Raw genomic sequence first — 20911 nt, 5'->3', positions numbered from 1 at the left:
GTAGCTAATAAGTCCCGTATCAGCAAAGCCCTTTTCTTGGGCTTCACGATCTGTTGGGCCTTTTCCGGGTAACATCTTGGCCGAGTGTAGCTGCGGCGTCGCAGTTGCCCGTTCACCCGACGTGAATGGCCGAAAGACGGCATATCTTGTCGCCAACTTTATGTTCCTGGCATCCTTTTTCGTGGTGCGGATTCTCTCGGAATCTGACGCAGTTGGTTGTTTTCCGCGCGCTCCAGGGTGTCAGCAGAGCTGATGTGGAAATATCCGCGTCCTGTCTCCACAAACACAAAGAAGAAGGCTGCTAAACAACTGTGTTCTGTATCTCTTGTCATGTTTCAAGGAGTATTTTCGTCCAAGTCATTTCTTAGCTCGAACATGAAGGGCAAGGGCAAGATATACCTGGAAATTCAAGATGAGGGCATCATACTAAAGAGAGAAGAACATCAAAACCCTAGAACAACCTTTTCCGTGATTCTCGATTCGCTTGCGTTAGAATCCTTACTGCGGGCGCTCACTCGTACGTCTCCTCATAATCCTTAGCCCAGTTCTTCGGCTTGGGCTTGGCTCTTGATGGCTTCACCCAAGGCCCCTCAATGCAAATTTGTGTGTTTGCGTTTCCGCCCTCATTCATCTCTTCGCGATACTCGGTGAAATCAAAGCCAAAGGTTCTCTCCATGTGGCTCCGGGCATTTTTGCACATATGCCAATTTGCCCGGCTAGTTCTACAGGCATTGTGTTCCACTACCCGCCACATGTCCGGTTCCGGGTCAATGTTGCCCTGGAACAGTTGCCCAACTGCAAAGACGCGCATACCTTCCCGCAGGTGCTTGTAGATCTGCGACCTTTCGTCAATCATATGGAAGGGGTGATCTCCCTGGTCTTTAAACTTGTCGCAATTCTCGGTACACAGGAGATCTCTTGCGCCCCACTTGATCATGTTCATGTGTAGAAATAGCGGCTTGTGCTCGGCCTTGTTGGTGGGATCTGGCTGGAGCATTCCTATACCATCGATCGTGCCTTGAACAAATATGGTGACTATTTCATGAGAAACTTGGTAATAATCTTGTTGAGCAGCCTTAAGAGCCGCGGGAAACGTGTCCTTGTCGCCCCATCCTAGCCAGCCATTGTTGAAAACAGTATACCAAAAGTCGGGGCCGAAGTAGTTATAGTAGGCAGCAAGAACGAGGCTCTGGACTAGGTCAGTAACGATACAAGTGCTTTGTCACGGTCTAGTCGCTATAGATGGTACATACCTTCCAGTGAGTCTTCTTGTTCCAAACCAGCTGCCCCGATTCAACACTGGTTTCGGATGCTAGTATATCTGATTCCCTGGTACTGTTAATACCGATGAGATACGGCAGTAATGGAGAACCCGTGTGTTTCCAATAGTCTGGCCATAGTATCACGCCGTAGTTTTTGTAGACAGCCGAGTCAAACAAAAAGTCGGGGTTCTTTACTGGTATCGAGTCGGCATCTATAAAAAGAATATCTTCGAATGTTGAATAAAGCATTGCAAAAACTTTCCACTGATAAGGATGAGGCAAATCGTCCAAGTTCATGTAGTCCGTGAGCCTTCTGCACACCATCCCCTCCAGTGGGAGTTCGTTACACCACGCCTCGTCCCCGTCTTCGTTGAGCCATACCTCGACTGGCAACTTGCTTCCTGATTCCCGGAGCATGCCAATCGACGTAGCCGCAAAATCGGAGTATCTGCCCCCTGCAAGGACGACGACGCCACGGCCGCCAAAGTGTCCCTTGGGATATGGTGGTAGTTTCTTTACCAGTTCCATGTGGTTTGCCCTAGTATTTTCTGCCTCTCCATTTGTAAGATTGAAGAAGCTTCCCAAGATGTCCTTGTCCGGCAATTTATCTACCAAAGGTTTAGTAATATGTGCGGGATCTGGTTTGTGTTGGTCGAATAATGGCTGCAGAGTGTCCCACAGATTAGCGAGAAACCTGCCATCTTGGGCGGGAGGCGGTTTGATGGCATATTCGTTGATTCGGCTCGGCGGGCATGGCATAGTATTGCCAGCGTACTGAGCAAATGGGTCGACGGTGTTATGGTAGAACCTGATAAATAGAAACGTGAAGCCGAGAGCAACGCCTATGGCTACCCGAGAAGCTAATTAAAGCATTTGATATTAGAATAGGGACTGTGGGACGCCAGCAGGACTTCTCACCTCTCAGCCGCCGGTGAAGGATTTTTTCGAATTTTGTCATACTGTAGAGGTTTCGAAACCATTAGACAAAGTATTCGCAGCGTGACTTTGACGAAGCTCGTCTCTATGGGCCACGAGCTTTTAAAGCATGTGGCACCATGTAAAGCTTGTAATGTTAATATTTAGCAGCGACGTCATAGTCGTGTCACTACATGAATAGGTAGAACGGAAGTCTGAAGATTACTACCGTTACTTATGAGAATTCATCTGGAATCTGGCTACTGCAAAGTCTCTGCTCATTTGCCACGTGGCAAGGGTTTCAGTCGCCTAGTCATGGTTCAGGTAAAGCCCAGGCTATCTTAGGATGCATGAATAATACATGTATCTGGCGTCATCGAGTCAAGTTAGTTGGTCCACAACTAGAGTGTAAAAAATGGGACCTGGGGTCAATACATACTGCCGGGTACCTACATGTATTTTTATTGACTTAACAGCTCTCGCGCTTGGATTGTGTCTGCCCTATCCGAGATTGTCCGACCAAAGCTTTCACTCAAGTGCTTCCCAGAAGAAGCGTCAATGGGGAGAAAGGCGCAAAAAAAAAGGCAAAAAACACTGCCGTACGTGCCTGGTCGTACCCAAACCAGAGGAGCACCATGCATGTACTGAGTGAGTCATGCATAATAAATACTATCATGCATACATAATATATACTATCATGCATAATAAATACCGTCATGCGCAATCAATACCGTCATGCGCAATCAATACTATTATGCGCAATCAATACTATTATGCGTAATAAATACTATTATGCACTATAAGTACCAAAAAATCAGAGCATTGCGTAATCTGGGAATCGAACCCAGGGCTCCCCGACGCTGCCCGGATGGCAACGGAGAATTTTACCACTAAACCAATTACGCTTTTTTGGTGCGATGCCAGCATCAAGCATAATATTCATTTTGATCCCACGAAAGTATAGCACGTAGATAAATTAGATAGCCAATGACATCAAAATCACATTCCTGGGTGTTTTCTTGCGAAACTGAAGGAATTTACCGAAATTTTCTAGCAAAAATCGAGGTGGTAGCCTATTCAGAGAGCTTTTTTGGCGGAATTAACGGATAACTTGTTCCTACTCGAATGCTTCCTGAGAGCCGTGGAAAGATGGACCAGATGTTAATAGAGACATCCTGATGCAAAGAGAGAAGAGTGCGGCTAGGTATGTGCACTTGCACATTCGGCCTGGCCGAACCCCGAGTCATGCAAAAGGTTTCGAGACGCTGTCCTGCTCAAATCCAAGCCCAAAACATCAATCTATCTGAGACAATTTGTCAATGATATAATATAGCCGCCGACTGGTTGCGATAAGCGCGAAACTCTCCCGAGACACTGCGTGTCTGGTGGGGTCAATACTCACACCGGCCATGCCATGTTACACTCTCTTTTTTAACTCTATTGACATTTTCAGTCAGAGAATTTCCATCCTCAGTCACACCTGGCTGCAGATGCTACAGAATCGAGGAATACGTGCGATGCGCGACGCCACAAACGCCGGCCATCACATGTCAGCAAATGGCACCACGATTCAACTCAACCTTACCAAACCATTTCCATTCCACTCAATACGAGCGATCAATCAACGAACCCGAAGCCCTCCGACGCGGTTGGCAAAAGCCAATCATGGTTGAGGCGCTGAACTATTGCGGTTAAAACCCCGGGTTCAACTTCCCGCCACCTCCGCCATTTCCGGCCGGTCGCATGATGGAGAGCACCAACTTGGAATAAACATACGATAAAACGCCATCGACTGGAGGCAATATTGGTGGGTTCAGCATCTCAGCCGCAAACGGCAGGTCACCATTCGAGATATAAAAACGAAATGGCATCACGTCGAAAAATGCACGTCGTTACACCCAAATCAAACGGATACCTTCCTCAACAATGTACCACAGCAGTGGCAATTACGAGGCCTTTGCTAGGCCGCTCAAACCCGAGGGTATTGACAACAAGCATGCCTGGATTGTTGGCTCTGGCCTGGCCGGACTTTCAGCCGCTGCCTTTCTGGTCCGGGATGCCCAAATGCCCGGCAAAAACATCACCATTCTCGAAGAGCTACACATTCCCGGCGGCGCCTTGGATGGCCTCAAAGTCCCCGAGAAGGGCTTCGTCATTCGCGGCGGCCGCGAAATGGAGGCGCACTTTGAGTGTCTCTGGGATCTGTTTCGCTCCGTACCATCCATCGAGGAAAAAGGAGCCAGTGTCTTGGACGAGTTCTACTGGTTAAACAAACGCGACCCCAACTACTCGTTGCAGCGCGCGACGATTCAACGCGGCCAGGACGCCCAAACCGGCAAGCTGTTCACGCTGAGTGAGGCTGCGCAGAAAGAAATGGTCGGGCTTTTCCTGGCATCTAGACAGCAAGTGGAAAACAAGAGAATCGATGAGGTATTTGGGCACGACTTTTTCCAGAGCAACTTTTGGCTGTACTGGCAAACCATGTTTGCATTCCAGACCTGGCACTCTGCGCTGGAGATGAAGCTCTATCTGCACCGATTTGTGAACCACATCCACGGCATGCCCGACTTCTCCACGCTCAAATTTACAAAGTACAACCAGTACGAGTCGCTGGTGCTGCCGCTGCACAAGTGGCTGGAGGATCAGGGCGTCCGGTTTCAATTCAACACCACGGTTCACGATGTGGATTTCGACATGACCGACCATGAGAAGAAGGCCACGTTCATCCACTGGGTGCAAGATGGCCAAAAGGGCGGCAGGGACCTTGGCGTCGACGACCTGGTCTTTATCACCATCGGCTCCCTCACGGAGAATTCCCACCTCGGAGACCACCAGACGCCCGCCACGGTGCAAGACGGCCCTGCGCCCGCATGGGATCTCTGGCGACGCATCTCGGCCAAGAGCGCCGACTTTGGTCGTCCAGAAGTGTTCTGCGGCAACGTCGCCGCGACAAAGTGGCAGTCGGCGACGGTGACGACGCTGGACCCTCGCATCCCGTCCTACATCCAAACGATTTGCAAGCGAGACCCGTTCAGCGGCAAAGTCGTGACGGGCGGCATCGTCACCGTACGAGACTCCAACTGGCTCATGAGCTGGACGGTAAACCGGCAGCCTCACTTCAAGAGCCAGCCCGAGGACCAGATCGTGGTCTGGGTCTACAGCCTGCTCACCGAAACGCCGGGCAACTACGTGAAAAAGTCGATGCAGGACTGCACCGGGGAGGAAATCACGCAGGAGTGGCTGTACCACCTGGGCGTTCCCGAGGCCGACATTGCCGCTCTTTCTGCCACGGGCGCAAAGTGCGTGCCCGTCATGATGCCCTATGTCACGTCGTTCTTCATGCCGCGGCAGGCTGGAGACCGTCCCGACGTCGTGCCCCCCGGGTCGAAGAATTTTGCTTTCATCGGCCAGTTTGCCGAGACGACGCGCGATACGATTTTCACCACCGAGTATTCCGTTCGGACGGGCATGGAGTCGGTGTACCAGCTTGCCGGCGTGGATCGCGGCGTGCCCGAGGTTTTTGCGTCAACCTACGACATTAGACACTTGTTGAATGCGTCGTGTCAGCTGAGGGATGGCAAGGAACTAGCGTCGTGGATGCCGGAAAGGATACGGAAGCTGTTGTTTGAGAAGCTGGAGAAGAACCAAATCGGCCAGCTATTGCATGATTATCACCTGATCTAGTAGCTAGGCTAGGTTGAATAGCTATTGGGTTTATGTAAATGCCATATGTGGACGATTTAGGTCTTTGTATCAATGTAACTACAACCTGTTTACTCATCACATATCCCAACATCACCATCAGAGTTGTGTGTTCTATTAGCTATCACTGCACAACTTTGCACACTCAAGATATAGTGACGGCGTCCACAACCGTGGGATCATTGCCATCGTCGTGCTCCCAGTAGAAAGACGGGAATATGAATGGTCTCGAGGTCAAGAATATCTACTGTTTATGTTTCTCCAGCTTCCTTGGCTGCAGAGGGCTGTGGGAACCGTGATAATGACCTTGAACTTGGGGACAACCTGTCGTCGGCCACGATGGATTTCAGGCAGCGCACAACCAATATTACATCTTTCTAATAGTCTCTGACAATGAAGAATGTAACGCCATCAATAATACAATACCCAGTGATTTCCGACGATAATTGGCGAACAAGGTGTTACACGGAAATCGCCTTTTGCACAGGGGCTACGGTCACGAGGCCTAGGGTAAAGTCCCTCACCAACTTCTTATAAAGAACCCTTTGGTCAACGAGGCCTTGAGGGAAAACCGAGGACCTTTGATACAAAAGACTGCTATTAGCGGAATTGAGCCAAATTGCTCCAAGCCCTCATAACGAGCCCTTGTCACACAAGGCTGTTCAACACAGTCATCTTGACCGGTATCGCCAATTGGCCTGAATGGCACGATTACATCCGTAGCAGGCTCGAATTAGCCACCTGGACCGCGATAAAGTCGTACAACGTAGCGTTTATCGTCAATGAACCTTGATGGCCTCCAGGTCTTCTGACTGAATTGTCCCAGCTAAGCTGTAGCTACATAATTGGTGGGCGGTTAAACAGGCCACTGATGAAGCTATCGAATTGAAATCTGATGTTTGCAGCCGGTCGGGTTCAATGATAACAAAGGCTCTGGCGCTGGCCTTGATAGTGGTCCAAGTAGCTAATTTAAGATTTCTGCTGATGGAATCTTGCCATTCAAGCCAATTGGCGACACCGGCAAAGACGACCGAGGGCGTTGAGGGTTCTGAAATGAAAGAAGCGGTGTTGAGTTTACAACAGCAATTTAGCGTGGTGGAAAATGACGAGATTTTAAGTGGTATATCGCTATCATGATATAGAAGCCTGTCTATGTCGCCATGACGGCGGGAAAATGAGTGGTAGGAAATACAATGCGGAAATAGTTGAATAAGTATTGTCATATATAAGATATATAAGGAGTAGTAAGGTTTATTTGGGAGATGAATAAAATGATATAGCGTTGAAGTAGCGAGGTAAGGAATACCTCACTTATTGGTAGAATATATGCTAGCACAGATGTATTAAACCTACAATACTCCTAAGAATAGCTACGGATATCTTTAAACTATAACCTGGTAGAGTGTCTGGAAGTACTGCAACGCTTTTTGTCCGTTTTGATTCAGGCATGGTGCTTCCATGATTGTTTATCAATCCCTGGTCCTCGACATTGCCCCAGCTTTGTCAGTTTTCGAGAACTCGATGCCATCGGCTGCCAGCGTCCTCTTCCGAGTCTCTGTCTACTCTTACTCCTACCTCTTTCCTCCCCCTCACCAGCTCCAACGTTGGACCTAGACCAAATGTTGCGTATCAATGGTCAACGTAACTGATCATGTCCCCTCCCAAATGTCGTTTTGATAGAAGTGCGGTAGCAACTTGTGACAAGGGCTCGGAAAGAGGGCTTGGAGCAATAGCTCAATTCAACTAATAACAGTCTTTGGTATCAAAGGTCCTTGGTTTTCCTCAAGGCCTTGAGGGACCAAAGCCGTCTATTTATACAAGAAGTCGGTGAGGACCTTCTGCCCTAGGTCCCGTGACCGTAGCCCTTGTGTAACCTGCGATTTCCGTGTAACACAACTTCAACCTCGGAAAACGGGCGATCATGGATACAAAGTCGAGAAAATTTTCAATATACAAACCCGCTTTCCATCGGGAGTCATTGATGCCTAAAATTCAAAGGTGATTTGTGCCCGGTTACTTCACAGGTCGCACTCTGTCACTTTTGAGGGTATCACAGCCTGCCCGCGATGGCCAGTATGATGAGGATGCAACTCGTCCTAGGCCGTAAGCGTCTCGTAACGCATATTGTAGTATTACTATTAGCCAATGAAGATTTCACGACAGCAGTCAGAGGGTGGAAAGTGAATGAGTGCAATGACTCACCAAAGCAAGACCCCGCGCCGGGGCTGGTAGCCTCGCATCATGGAAATGACATAACGTACAGCGTAGAGACCCAAGACGAAATGACATGTCATATGCGTAGACTACTCCAGAACTCAGACTCCGTGTTGAAATTTTTCATGATAGACTGAGGCATAACTACACCCAATAAGCCCCCGTGTCTCACCGGAAACAGCTTCACGCATTGCCTGAGCAAGGGCTCCAACGCAACATTGATGCTTTTTCCATCAAAATTTTACGACACAGAAACACCGTCTTCCAATCATTTACTTCTCCCAAAGACCCAATAGGTTTTACGACGTAGAGAGGGGTCCTAAAACAGCGTTGTTTTTTGCATGTGCTTCACTTCTTCCAAGTCCCTGCCATACAAGGATACGTTACGCAATGCCTCGCCCATGGTATATCACTCCCCCTCTCTCGTAATGGCTTCAAGAAAAGTATATATAGACCTCAAGTCAGCCATATTGTCTCTTTTGATTCTTCAGACACTCATCAAACTCAACTCTACAAGCAAAGCAAGGCGACATCATATCACCCCCCACTTACACACCCTCCAACCAAGGAACTCACACAAAATGTCCTACACCATCAAAGTACACATCTACCAGGAAAATACAAACGCGTTTTTCCACATTGTGGAAAAAACCGTGTTTAGAAATGGCACCTGGGGCGAGACCAATGGCGCGCAGATCCTGACCATGGGCGGCAGCGGTACCGCCGGCTCCCTCCGCTTCCTCGCCAACACTGGCGAGAGCTGCATCGTCACCCTTGGCGTACACAATTATAAGCCATGGGGCGACATCGTGACCAAGCTGGACCCTGGCTCTCAGACTGGTGTCGTCATCACCCCGGAGTACTACGAGACAGAATGGGGCGGCACGCAAAAGAAGGAGCGCGTCGATATGCGATGGAAGACGCTTTCTCACTATGATGTCACTCGCGATGGGCGAAAGTACAGTTTCAAGTACACCGAAATTAAGGACAAGCACCTCGAGGTCAATTTTATCATTCATTAGGGTTAGTTTAACACCACGGGCATTGCAACTGGCGCCAAGTTGCGTAAATATAATGCCTCGACTACCAAGTTAATACAACCTGCTCATTTGGATCATCTTGACTCCATGACACGCCATCAAGAGTGTTTAAGCAGTGCCATATTATGTATGTATCAGTATGTGTAAAAGCTCGCAACACGTTGATCTTGAAGTGACGTAGCTCCCATGCCGTGACGTTTGCCGCCACTAATTCTACTGCCCAAGTTGTCCCCTTCATAAGTACAGAAGCAAAGTGCGTACTAGGGAGAAAACAGGTGGAGGGTCATCTACACATAGCCCGTTGTCCAGGTAAAATGTAGAGGTTCAGGCGTTCCGCGAACAACCGCCCAACCTATGCCGGCTGCCGATGTAGGTCCCAGTCGCCAAGTATAATGCAGTGTGACACAGCGCGTGGAAGTGAGACACGTTTTGGATGGCATGGCCAGCCAACCAAACCAGCTTCGATGAAGGGCCTGGATGCCCAAGTGCCGTCGGTTATCGAGGCGATGCTACCGTGGCCCGGAGCCGACGAGACTCAATCCCATTCAGGTTTACCCAATCAAGACGATTTACTGGCGCCACCGTGAACGAAGCAAAAGAGGGAGGGCCAATCGCCTCGGATATGCAGCTCATCCACCACACCGATTCCATTATGCCTAATGCACAGGAGTCAGGACAACTCGAGAAACATGTGCTTATGCACATAAGCAATGCTCTTCCCGTGGCTTGCCTCCAGGAGTCGGTCACCCGCAAGTGGCATTCTCCCAGGCCATCATGCTGCAGAATGAAGTGCGCCTAGTTTATTGTGGCTGGCTTAGTAGCGAGCTGAAAACTACTAAGTAAGCTCAGGGTTGTACATGTACACATATAAGAAAAAGCAAGCATGAATTTACTGGTTATTTAGAATAGTGTCAAGCCGCAGCCCAATGCTGACTCTGCTCTAACAGAACCATTTACATCTACATCTGGAATTTTCGTAGTAGTCGCCAAGGCACTTTGATACCGAAAAACGTTATTAGATGAGTTGAGCTATTAAATCCAAGCCTTTTGTATTGAACCCTTGTCACGAGTACCACTCTTTCACAAAAGGCTGTAGGCCCTGCACCAGTCAAGTTGAGTCAGATGATTACCTTTGTTACGTCTTCAGAACTTCCCCTTCATGCATCTTGGTCCCTGATGTCTGTGAACTTGTGGCTAGAATATTTGAAAGCCCCTGAGCTGCTGCGCGTAGTTCCCTTGTCCACGGGATCCTCTACTTGAAAACCCAAGGCACTATTCACTGCAGTTTGCATTGTCTTTAGTCAACACCACACCGCTTTGTTTTCTAAGTAGCGATATATATACAAATTTCACTCGGAATAAATCAAGATGCCACAACTCCCATTCCTTGCGTCGTTGAACCGAGTGTGCGGTCGTGTTCTGCCTGATTCAATAGGAACGTCGTATACAGCTTATGAAAGTCTTGAACACTGTGGAAGATGTTTACAGTCGCTGGGTACTATATTTATGTGTGAATTAGCTTGCGTTGCGTCTTTTTGAGTGTATATTACTGATATGGGATTGATGTTGCTGTGCTACAGATGTGAGCATGTTAGACCTTTTTCTTCTCCTTGATAAGCGTATGTTACTGCAGGGAAACACCAACAATCTTCATAGAGCAACGGCTATGAACGTGTCTTTATAAGCCCTCTTTCTAAAACTTCCTCACTTCCCACGTCTTAAACGTTACTGGCAATTTTCTTAGTCAATGCAAACAAACAAAGGCAACAAACCTAGCTACCACCAATCACTACCTCTGAAGGCAATGACGGCCCATCCAATGCAACTCCATCACTTATTAGCTCGTTGCCACACTGTTCTTGATGGACTTGACGTCGATTGACACGAGCTTGTGAATGGCTGCGAGTGTTTATAGGCTACTTGTGCCAGAGATTCAGATCCTCTCTCTCTCTTCCTCTCTGTTTTTCACCGACTGCTATGCATTAAAGAGGTATAAAGAATCATCTTCTCGCCCGCCACTTAAATTTTAAACCATAACAACTTAGCACACCAAGGATTCATTACATTCAGGGAAGGGCTCAAGAGCAAACGCAACCAACTCTCGAAACAATGAGGTTCACTATAATCATTCTGGTGATTTAGCTTAATTCTGCGTTTCGCCTCAGCGGAAACCAACCAGCAAAGTCTAAGATAAGCACTGAGACTGTGACGCCGTCCGAGCTAATGCAGAAACTGTTTGCCCAGCGGGGACCAGAAGTGCTCCAACCATGCTTGTGAAGAAATCCAAGAAGCACTTTCTAGCCAGCACCTGCCTAGTGCTTTAGTAGCGAATATGTGAAGTCTTGCAGTCGGTGCATGTCCAGGTCCTATTTGTTTCGACCTTTTCAATCGTCGCCAAACAAAAGAGACCCTGGGGGCCGTCGATTCAGATTCACCAATCTGCCACCCTTTCCCATCCATTATTTTCTTTTGTAAACGTAATGTAAACTCTCGGTGCGCTGAGTGCAAAAAAAACCAGAGCATGTGTTCGAGATTCATAACCCTTGTAAGGCCAGACTAGTCTCACGCGATGTGGTGATAATTTACACAGAAAGAGCAATGGGTGTATGATGCAGAATACAGAGGTAACTGACTGAACACTTGGCAAAGACAAAACAACTCTATCACGATAATTAGCAGAGTTGAATCCCATGCTTTAAGTAACAATCATTTCCTTTGTGTGTGAATATCATACAAGAGGAACCCCGGTAAATACCCCGGCAAGTAAATCCGCCAGGCCTTTGTTCACACGTTCGCCACTCGTATCTATTGCTACTTCTTAGACATGTCGTTTTGCTGTGAATTAGTCTTGCGTAGACATCATATCAAAAAATTAACTATAAAAGGAGAAGAATTCCCCAACTAAATCCTAACCTGATAACCACACCACCACAACATTCTACACATTCAATCCAGACATCTATCAAATTTCTCAATTCTGCAACAGCAAACAACACATTACAACAATCTATTACATTCCAGTAAGTTCCATATTAAGCAGTGTGCTGCAGCTCTGTTTCCACTACAAACAAGGCGAGACGCAGCACGAGAGTGGTGCCAGAGCATATTTTCTTTCTGGATACTTTAGCAAGAATTTCCATTTCAGTGCTAATAGGTCGAGTATAGATTGAGCAAACAGCGACAATGAGTTGGTACGACATCACCGTGGGAGTCGGGCGGTCTGATAGTATCGACCATATCGATGAAGCCATCGAAGAATTGGTAACGGCTATGGGCTTCCTGTATGTCAGGGAATACAAGTATTCACAGTCTGCAAAGTGGTCTTATCAGGGACATCACAGCTACGGAATTTCTCCATGGGACTTTGAGAGGATTAAATCCCTTTTGGAATCCAAGGGGTTTCACCAAACGGGAATGTGGAATACTGGTAGTCATTTCCAAAACTTCTAAGGAAGAGACTATCCCCGCCTCGAAGGGTCGAATTTAGTGTAAAGATAGATGAGGTAGCTGCACAGGAGCGAGAGGTTTTTTTCCCCTTGCGGGTTTTCCTACTCGGTTGGGTGGTGGCGTGCAGGATGGAATGGGATTGATAGCAATTCGGGGTGTCAATATAAATCAGTTGCAAACAACACTGGAGCGCCTTTTACTTACCCACGGATCAATGTCCGCCACCTCCGCGAACAAAGGTTTCGTAGTAGCCATGTCATCATTTGAATTCTTTGTCCATACTTCACTTTATGACATGTTTCTGTATGACATGACAGGTCGTCTGCATCATGTGACTGTCTTTCAGATGGCCATGTTTCAAGACCATCATGGATCGTTTAGCATGCTACACGCTTCTTAATTTTAGAATCCTCCATGTTTTTGTTGTGCTGCTTTCGGACAGCTCATAATGAGTCTTGGTGTACTGACATCTGCCAGGCTGTTGCCCATGCACCCGTCTTATCTGGCTTCTTTATTGGCAAAGGTCTCACAGGAGTCGTGTCATGTTTTGAATCTTTGTTGGTTCCTCTCTCTGCTACGTTCTTCTGCATCATGGAGGAGGCCGTCTTTGTTGCGTGTTTGTCTCTGAGATGGCCTGCAAAAGGAGCCTTTGTACACTGAAAGCTCCACGCCCTTGTTCCCGCATTGATAGATTGTGCGTCTGTTTGTCCTGCAATGAATAGAATATTACATATACTTGACCTATTTCCTGAGAGATTCCAGGACGACCAGCCAGCCGCACAACTACATCGTTCCAGTTTCGTGTACATTTTCTTCCAACCCTCACTCTGTGGAATACTCCCCCTCTCGCGACACCCGACGCAAAAAATGGCAGAAGCCGCAGAGGCAAGTCTGGCGAAATCATGCTCTGTTTTGGAGGTCTTGTGTGCTAAGAAAAACTCTAGAATATGCAGGGAGTAGAGCGCCGATGTCGCGATGCTACAAAGACGGAGATGGAAGATCTTAAACTCGTCTTGGCAAATGACACCCCCCTGGACAAACGTGTGAGTGCAATACAAATCATAAGGCCCCCTCCCATTTCCATGGCAGCCGGCGAGGGAGGCACCGCTCCAAGGGGAGATGTTGCCCTTGTCTGGTGGTAGTCAGAGCAGCCTTCTCTGGGGAGCTGTGCCATACTTCAGATGGCAGAGCTAATATTTCTGGTGTAGATCCAAGCCGCAACAAGGTCGCTCCTGGATCCTAACAGTGTCACTTTCGTTGACAAGGAGCTAAATATTACGCAAACTCAAGAAGTGGAAGAAATAATCGAGAAGAAGCTTAGGCTTAGGTACTATTCTAAAGAGAAAATTTACGAGAGCTTTGCAGTTAAGTGGGGGTACTGGGGCCCCGAGGTCGCTTTCGCAATCCCATCCGAAAAGGAGCGACTCGTATGGGAACTGCAAAGTGGCACAGGTTGGACGAAGTTTCAAGGGGGGTGGAACGATGCGGACGGTTACATTTTTATTAAAGATTACTCACAAAAACCCGTCAATGAGTAGCATGTACTTAGCACAGAAGAGCAAATGGTTGACACGCTGGATGGGTCAGAGCGCAGAGAATCAGGTCAGGTTGCAGTGTAGGAGAACGACCAACAGAAGCAGAAGGTTGCGAGTGTTTTCCCACTCGTTTCTGTGGCAGGGCTATCTGAATATTTGTGTCATTCGAATAAACCAGTTGCAAAAGAATATGCTACAAGACTGTTATAAAGTGTTTGGTAGTCTGGGACGCGCTGTTCCCCCAGTCCTGCTAATTATGCTTGAACATGTGCACAAAATTCTTCGTCTTGTCCGTGTTGTTAGTTTATATGATATTATTAAATGCAGATTCAACTGTACTATTTGACTCGTTCTTTCACCTACTTGGATGACTCAAAGCACAAGCTACCTAGACTTCCTAACGCGTAATAGAAATCAGCGTTGGGCGATGCCAAGCTCAAAAAGGCCTGGCATAATTAGTCCATCTGTTCAGGTAATCGGTGCCACGCCGTTCACGGCGTCCCGGCTCCTCAGAGCTTACATCCAGTGTACGCCGATTGACACACCATTCGCGTTTGGTTTCCGCAATGATTACAGTATTCATATTTCCAAAAAAAAACACGCAAAGCTAAGGCGGCGTTATCGGACACAGTGGAGGGATATACATCTGAATGAGCCTGGTCGTGTTCAGCAGTTCATGGCATAAAAGTTCAAGGATCGGCATCACTTGGGATGTTGCGTCCGGCCCAATCTATGGCCTCATTAAAGTAACTTGGTTCTGAACACATGCAACAGCGGAACTATTGACAACTATGCCAGGATAAGGCGGGAAACGGGTCGGTCGAACAGATGCCGAAGCCGATAGCAGCTACCGGGGCCATGGAATCGAATTGTTGATGGTTGACATATAGCGGGCTTTTGTGGCGATGCTTGCGCCCATCATGTCCTGCGTCACCTGGCACCGTCTAGGTATGGGGAACAGGATAGTGTACATTGCATTCGTGTGGGGTGAAGAAAATTCTAACATGAATGCCGAGGCACCTTCCATCAGCTACGCACGTACGTATTGTTAGCGGAGAGCTTCCTGCCCATATGCCGATAAGGTCCTGGTCAGGTTACTGGTGGCCGGGTGACAGGGGTTAGATTTCACATGAGCTTCTTCAGTGGTGATCTGAACCATGCGAGGCATCCCGGAGAATTTTCTCACGTAAAGCAGGGCTGACTTCGCTTCAGACACGCCATGCCGCCCGACGAACCATGCGAGATGCAAAAGTGCCGAGCTCATAGCTGGCAACCCTGGCAGCCCATCTTCCCTGCTCAAGACGAACGTGGCCCAAAAGCTTGTGCTGGTGTCATTCTTTTTTATTTAGCTCAGTGTATTTTTAAACTTGAATACATGAGTCTGGTCAACGAAAACCAGGAACAGAACGCGGGGATGTTTTAGCGTTTGGAAGAAAGAGCAAGTACCTACCATTTCTATGTCGATATTTTCTGTCGTCTTCATCTTCCAAGCCCACTTCTCTCAGCCAATTAATGTCTCGAGCCGTCTTACATATTTTCATCTTGACATGACAATTGCCTTTCCAACTTGGGTATAGTAATAGATCTAATATAGATCTTCAAGGTGAGACGTAGCAGAGAATAGTTGGAGACGGCCCGAGTCAATTTTTACCCAAGTGTCAAGTTAGGTCTAGTCTGGTGAATTGAACCAGACTAGATGGTGCTAGCCACAATCTTTTGAGAGTTGGCTGGCTCCCATTGTGTGATCAAATGCCAACTAAGCCACAGGGCAAAAATTGAAGACGCCTACGAACATGTCGCCGTAGCAGCTGTAGTCATCAGCATGAGTTTACACAAAAACAAAGCATGTCAGACTACATTGTGGATAATTGGACCAAAGTCGTCACTGTAGAACTAAGTGGGAATGTGCGCGATGGCCCGATATATATTGCTTGTCATGCTTTTTTTACCAGGTTAACTGCCAAGCTCTACACTCAGTGAGTCATGACGGCATCTTGACTCGTTGATCTCGCCTAATTCTGTAAGAGTCCGAGGTTGGCATGTGCGCACTTCCCTCTTTGAAGCTTTATTAGAGCAATCATGGCGAAAGTCTTGGCCCCCAGTGCCTTCTTGAGCCAATGTCATCAGTGCTCTCTAAGCAACTTTAATTCCGGCCTAAGCGTCCGGTGCTCTTGCCCTTGCCCTACTCCCAACACGAACTTTCTTTCGTCTCTACGTGCTGGATTTGCTTTAGCTAAAACTTTAACCTGTTCTACTAGCAAAAATCCAACCAAAATGTGCAAAGGTCTCTAGAGGCTAAGAACTTCCAGCTGCAATTGATATAGAATAAACTTTGAATAAAAGGTGCGAGGCCACAAATTCTCAATCTACACCCCTTTCTCCCTCGCATTAAGTATATATTCTTGGGAGTCGCCCGACGTCACGGCCCACACAGCCTCTTCTTTTGCAGCATCTTCATTCTTGGCCACACATTTGTCCGTTGCCTCTGGGCTCTCGTGTCTCTTTACTTCGCCCTTTGATCCATCGCACATGTCGCCTCGGGCCACTCTGAACCATGAAGATTTCAATTGCCCTGTTGTCTTGTCTAATCCAGCTAGTGGCGTCGGCGGCGGTCCCATACACTAAATGGGATCCATGGGATAAAGATGACAATAATGGTTGTCTTGTGCCAGGAGACCTCTGCCATTCAAACATAGGTGTCATACGCCGATGCTGCTTGCGGCACTGTGTCCTACATACCCCTAACTGGGGCACCTGTGTAAGTTTCTGCCACCCGAAAAAATCTTGCTGACCGAATGCTAATGATGTGCAAAGAAAAACTAGGAGAGGGGCAGGTCTGCAGCTGTGGGTTTAAGGATTCAAGACTTCTTGCGTTATTGTTTGGATTTATCTGTGAGAATTTAAGCTCGGCCGATGGCCTGCGTCGATTGAATTATGATTCCCAGACGTTGTGATGTCCGTGATTGCTTTCGCGACGCTCAGTACAGCCAGGAACGGCGATATCAGCAGCGGTTTCTGGCTCACGGAGCAGCTTGATGCCGGAAGGCAAGGCTTTGGTCGCGGGCGTGGCCGGGTTCCGGGGTGCCGGAGTGCCGGGGTGCCGGTGCGGATGGCCGGTGCACGGAGCTTGTCCAATCATCTTGTCTGTACATATAGCTACGCCATGTTGCTGGGGTCAATTTGTACTTGCATTCAATGTTGGCCTGACGCAACATCTTCACTGCTTTTGTGTCGCCCCAAAGCGGCCAGCCCAGCCACGTACACGTTCCCTCCAATCTCGTCAAGTTGATCCTTTGACTTTGTCTCGTTCTTGCTCAGTTTACTCGAAAGCAACACACAAACCACAAAACAGGCCGTGCATGATGGCCACCATGCAAGTCTTCGCACCCACACCACAACTCAAGTCGATCAAATCAAGCACGGCGAAACGATTTGCCAGAGGTCTAGGCGAAAAGAGGCATGTCATACACATCAATCAATCATCATTGAAGATGCCCCAGATTACTGAAAAGGGAGAAACTTGATCCATTAATAGGGACACATATAACCCTCCTCCGCAATCAAAGCCATGGCCAAATGTTTCCTCCGTACGTCCCCGTTGATGTGTCCCGCCACGGGGCAATTCAACCCCAAGCTATATTTCATTCACCATGATTCCCCCATTCTGTGTGCAAAAATACTGCCATATACTAGCCTAGCACGTCTTGTGCCGAGCTACGTCAGCACAATCTGACCATGGATAAAGAAATGGTACTCGTAATTAATGCGTAGTCTTGAAACTCTGCTCAACAGAGTATTTATAAACATATATGGTGGTACATCTAGCTAATCGATCAACGGGGGGGGCGGTACCTCCGAGACACCAGCCCGGGAAATTGCCCTGGGAATTCAGGAGCTGGACCTCCAGTTTGTGTAAATAGTATTTATATTAATATAGGCTGCCGATATAATAGGCCTCGAGCGAAGCGGCACTATTTCACTCTTAACAACTAGACCTCTAAATCGGCAAATTGTCGCTAAACTTCTCCGGGGCCATCGACAGTCCAATCAATCCAAGATCTGCCAGGTTACTAGGCAACGCTCCAGCGTGTTCGTGCATGTGAAGACCAGAATTTGCCAACTTTTGAGCAACTCGCATGTCTGGCTTGGCAACCGGGCCGTGGCCCAGGAGTTCTTAGAGGTGCGGCGTTGCGAATCGCAGCAGCCGAGGTGAAACGGCTTCTGAGTTTGACATCCAGTTCATGACCATCGCGGATCGTGAGACAAACCTGACGATAGAGCTGTCCAACGTGGGGCACATATGGACGAGTATTACGATTTACACGGATAAAAATCTCTATTTGCACGGGAATGTCTTACTAGTTCAAGGCCGACCCAATTCTAGCCCAATGAGGAAAAGGTGAGCTACAAAATCACGGGTCGTCCATCTCTCGCCGTGCATAAATTGAAGCTATTAACCCTATCGTAGAATCGTGACGTCCACGGCAGTATACTTCTATTACTACGCCTGTCAAGACGGACATATGCCGTTTGGTCCTCTCAACACGCAAAGTCCCTCGCCAAGGTCCCTTGCACACATCAACCATCACGCCAGTGGTTTGGAGATCATCCTTATCTAGGTTTGTCGCACCAGGTTGTACGGCGAGAGCGTGCCGAAGCTTAAGAGTCGTGAGTGATCTCTCTGCACATACGAGCCACTGGAGAACACGCTTTGCAACACAACGAGATTCAGGATCCTGAGATCCAACTAGCCTGATCGTCTTTGTATAGGCTTTATTGTAGGCCTGTGGCCCTGCAGGGAGCATTCTCAGAGTCTCAAGAATCTTCTTACGCGTTGTCTTGAGAACCAGGGAGTCGAGGTGAAATTTGGCGAGAAGAAACTTACGGGGTACTTAGCTGCTTGTGGAACGGCCTTCTAATAAGCCCAAGTACCGCTTACAATCCTTCGGCTGCTATAGTGATTCTGTCTTGAATCTTAGCTATATATTATCTATTCAAAGAACTTGCAAAGTATTTGCCCATATAGTAGGTACGAGTTATATGTATATGCTAGTTAATACAAAATATTGTATCTATCGCACCTGAGAGGTTAAAAGTCAGCTACTGGAGGTATCCGAGGGGCAGCTTCCCTCAAGTGCTGTATTATTACTTTCTTGGCGGATATATGGACCACCAAAACAATGTGACCATCTGCGAAGGATCTGGGCGCCTTAGCCCAGCTAAAGTGTTTGATGCCGAAGTAATTGGCGCGCTCGAAGGCCTGCGCGCTGCCGTCAAGATCCCCGACGCATCGGACAGCCCGATTGTGCTCTGCTTAGATAATCTAGCTGCATTATTTTTAATCTATCCGCATTATCTTTAACCTAGCTGCATTATTTTTAATCTAGCTGCATTGTTTTTAACCTAGCTGCATTATCTTTAACCTAGCTGCATTATCTTTAATCTAGCTGCATTATTTTTAACCCAGCTGCATTATCTTTAACTAAGCTGCATTATCTTTTTTGGCACGACGAGGTCACCTGAAACAACAGTACTCTTGAATAATACGTTAGAAAAGGCTCGACACTCCAGCATAGCAAACGGACCCCACGTTTTGGAGGGATATTAAATCTTTTTTTTATGAGACCTGCGTCGAGCCGCGTTTTATTTGACGCCCAGGAGAGCTAGGCAATATGCCCGTTTCTCGCGGGTACATCTGGGGAGGTTGAGTCGATCGGAACGATTGGCTGTCAAGTGGAAATGTTACACGGAAATGGCTGGTTACACAAGGGCTACGGTCACGAGACCCAGGGCAAAGTCCCTTACCGACTTCTTGTATAAATAGACGGCTTCGGTCCCTCAAGGCCTTGAGGAAAACTAAGGACCTTTGATACCAAAGACTGTTATTAGTTGAATTGAGCTAAATTGCTCCAAGCCCTCTTTCCGAGCCCTTGTCACAGGAAACAACCCCCGTTTCGACAGACAATACCTGAGCAGGTTTTACAACAGTGACCCCTATAGGCTGCCGTAATTGATAGCAGAACGTGGTGGATTAATAACTTGCTACTACCTAAAGTAAAGGAACCCGGCAGTAATGTGGTAGCTTAGCCGCGTGGGTGTGCCGATAATATTCATTTGCCACTAAGTCAGGGGTCGGCATGATTTAGCTGGGCGATATACCACCTCTAACAATAAGAAGTTACAAGCGTCTGGTGTCTGAGCACTAGAGTCTATAAGAGAAAATTGAGTAAGGGGCTGCCGAGAAAACGGTCCAAAGGCTATTGTCGGTGGACTGGGGCAACACCAATAGGGAGGGAAAAGAAGGGATCCCTGGCCTATATAGCATAAACGCATAAAGACTTCCTGAGTAAGGCTACCCATTTATGCGTCAGTAGAGTACCTTACTCAGGAGGTCTCTAGAAGTCCCTAAGACCTTTTAGCTGATTTTAATAAAATAGACCCATGATATTCCACATAATTGCCAATTCTATTTGTCAGGGGAAATTCGTTTCGTAACGTAATCTAACACGCTGTAAGTTCGCGAGTTTCCTATATAAATACTACCCCTTTCCTACTATCTAAAATTAAAGTCTTTTTATTTATATTCTTTTTATCTACTTACTTATCCTTCTTTGAGGCAATCTACCTAGATTAAGAGCCAAGAGCTTTATTACTCTTACTCACTTCTTATTTAAACGTTCCTACCACGTCTTCGCGATCCTATAAGCTCAACATGTACTTCCAATTGTGTCTAGCTCTCGGGGTACTACTCGTACAAGTATCGGGTCGAGGCTCTAGTAAACCAGTTAACTGCTCC

The 20911-nt window shown here is 47.6% G+C and overlaps 5 protein-coding genes and 1 non-coding gene across 6 annotated transcripts; 4 read left to right on the top strand and 2 right to left on the bottom strand.

The window, feature by feature from the left end:
• Positions 1–511: 511 nt before the first annotated feature.
• Positions 512–2220, bottom strand: MNN22 (Alpha-1,2-mannosyltransferase MNN22; the record flags this gene model as incomplete). Its single annotated transcript, XM_014687974.2, has 3 exons — positions 512–1189; positions 1254–2122; positions 2181–2220. The coding sequence occupies 3 exons, from the start codon at positions 2218–2220 to the stop codon at positions 512–514; spliced, it is 1587 nt and encodes a 528-aa protein (XP_014543460.2).
• Positions 2221–3000: 780 nt separating this feature from the next.
• Positions 3001–3082, bottom strand: G6M90_tRNA00000091. The gene has a single exon. It is a non-coding gene; the product is annotated as a tRNA-Gly (tRNA).
• A 1021-nt stretch (positions 3083–4103) lies between these two features.
• Positions 4104–5861, top strand: OLHYD (Oleate hydratase; the record flags this gene model as incomplete). Its single annotated transcript, XM_014687973.1, has 1 exon — positions 4104–5861. The coding sequence occupies one exon, from the start codon at positions 4104–4106 to the stop codon at positions 5859–5861; it is 1758 nt and encodes a 585-aa protein (XP_014543459.1).
• Positions 5862–8674: 2813 nt separating this feature from the next.
• Positions 8675–9115, top strand: BEL (Boletus edulis lectin; the record flags this gene model as incomplete). The annotated part of the gene is made up of 1 exon (XM_014687972.1): positions 8675–9115. One exon carries the CDS (start codon positions 8675–8677, stop codon positions 9113–9115), a length of 441 nt encoding a protein of 146 aa, XP_014543458.1.
• Positions 9116–12316: 3201 nt separating this feature from the next.
• Positions 12317–12583, top strand: G6M90_00g082280 (uncharacterized protein; the record flags this gene model as incomplete). Its single annotated transcript, XM_066131199.1, has 1 exon — positions 12317–12583. The coding sequence occupies one exon, from the start codon at positions 12317–12319 to the stop codon at positions 12581–12583; it is 267 nt and encodes an 88-aa protein (XP_065987309.1).
• Positions 12584–13447: 864 nt separating this feature from the next.
• G6M90_00g082270 (uncharacterized protein) lies at positions 13448–14118 on the top strand (the record flags this gene model as incomplete). Its single annotated transcript, XM_066131198.1, has 3 exons — positions 13448–13465; positions 13525–13623; positions 13789–14118. The coding sequence occupies 3 exons, from the start codon at positions 13448–13450 to the stop codon at positions 14116–14118; spliced, it is 447 nt and encodes a 148-aa protein (XP_065987396.1).
• Between the last annotated feature and the right edge of the window lie 6793 nt (positions 14119–20911).

The sequence above is a fragment of the Metarhizium brunneum genome, chromosome 5 (genome assembly GCF_013426205.1).
Source record: "Metarhizium brunneum chromosome 5, complete sequence".
Taxonomy (NCBI): Eukaryota; Fungi; Ascomycota; class Sordariomycetes; order Hypocreales; family Clavicipitaceae; genus Metarhizium; species Metarhizium brunneum.
Note: the sequence above shows the minus strand (reverse complement) of the source record. Positions and strands in the feature narration are given on the sequence as shown.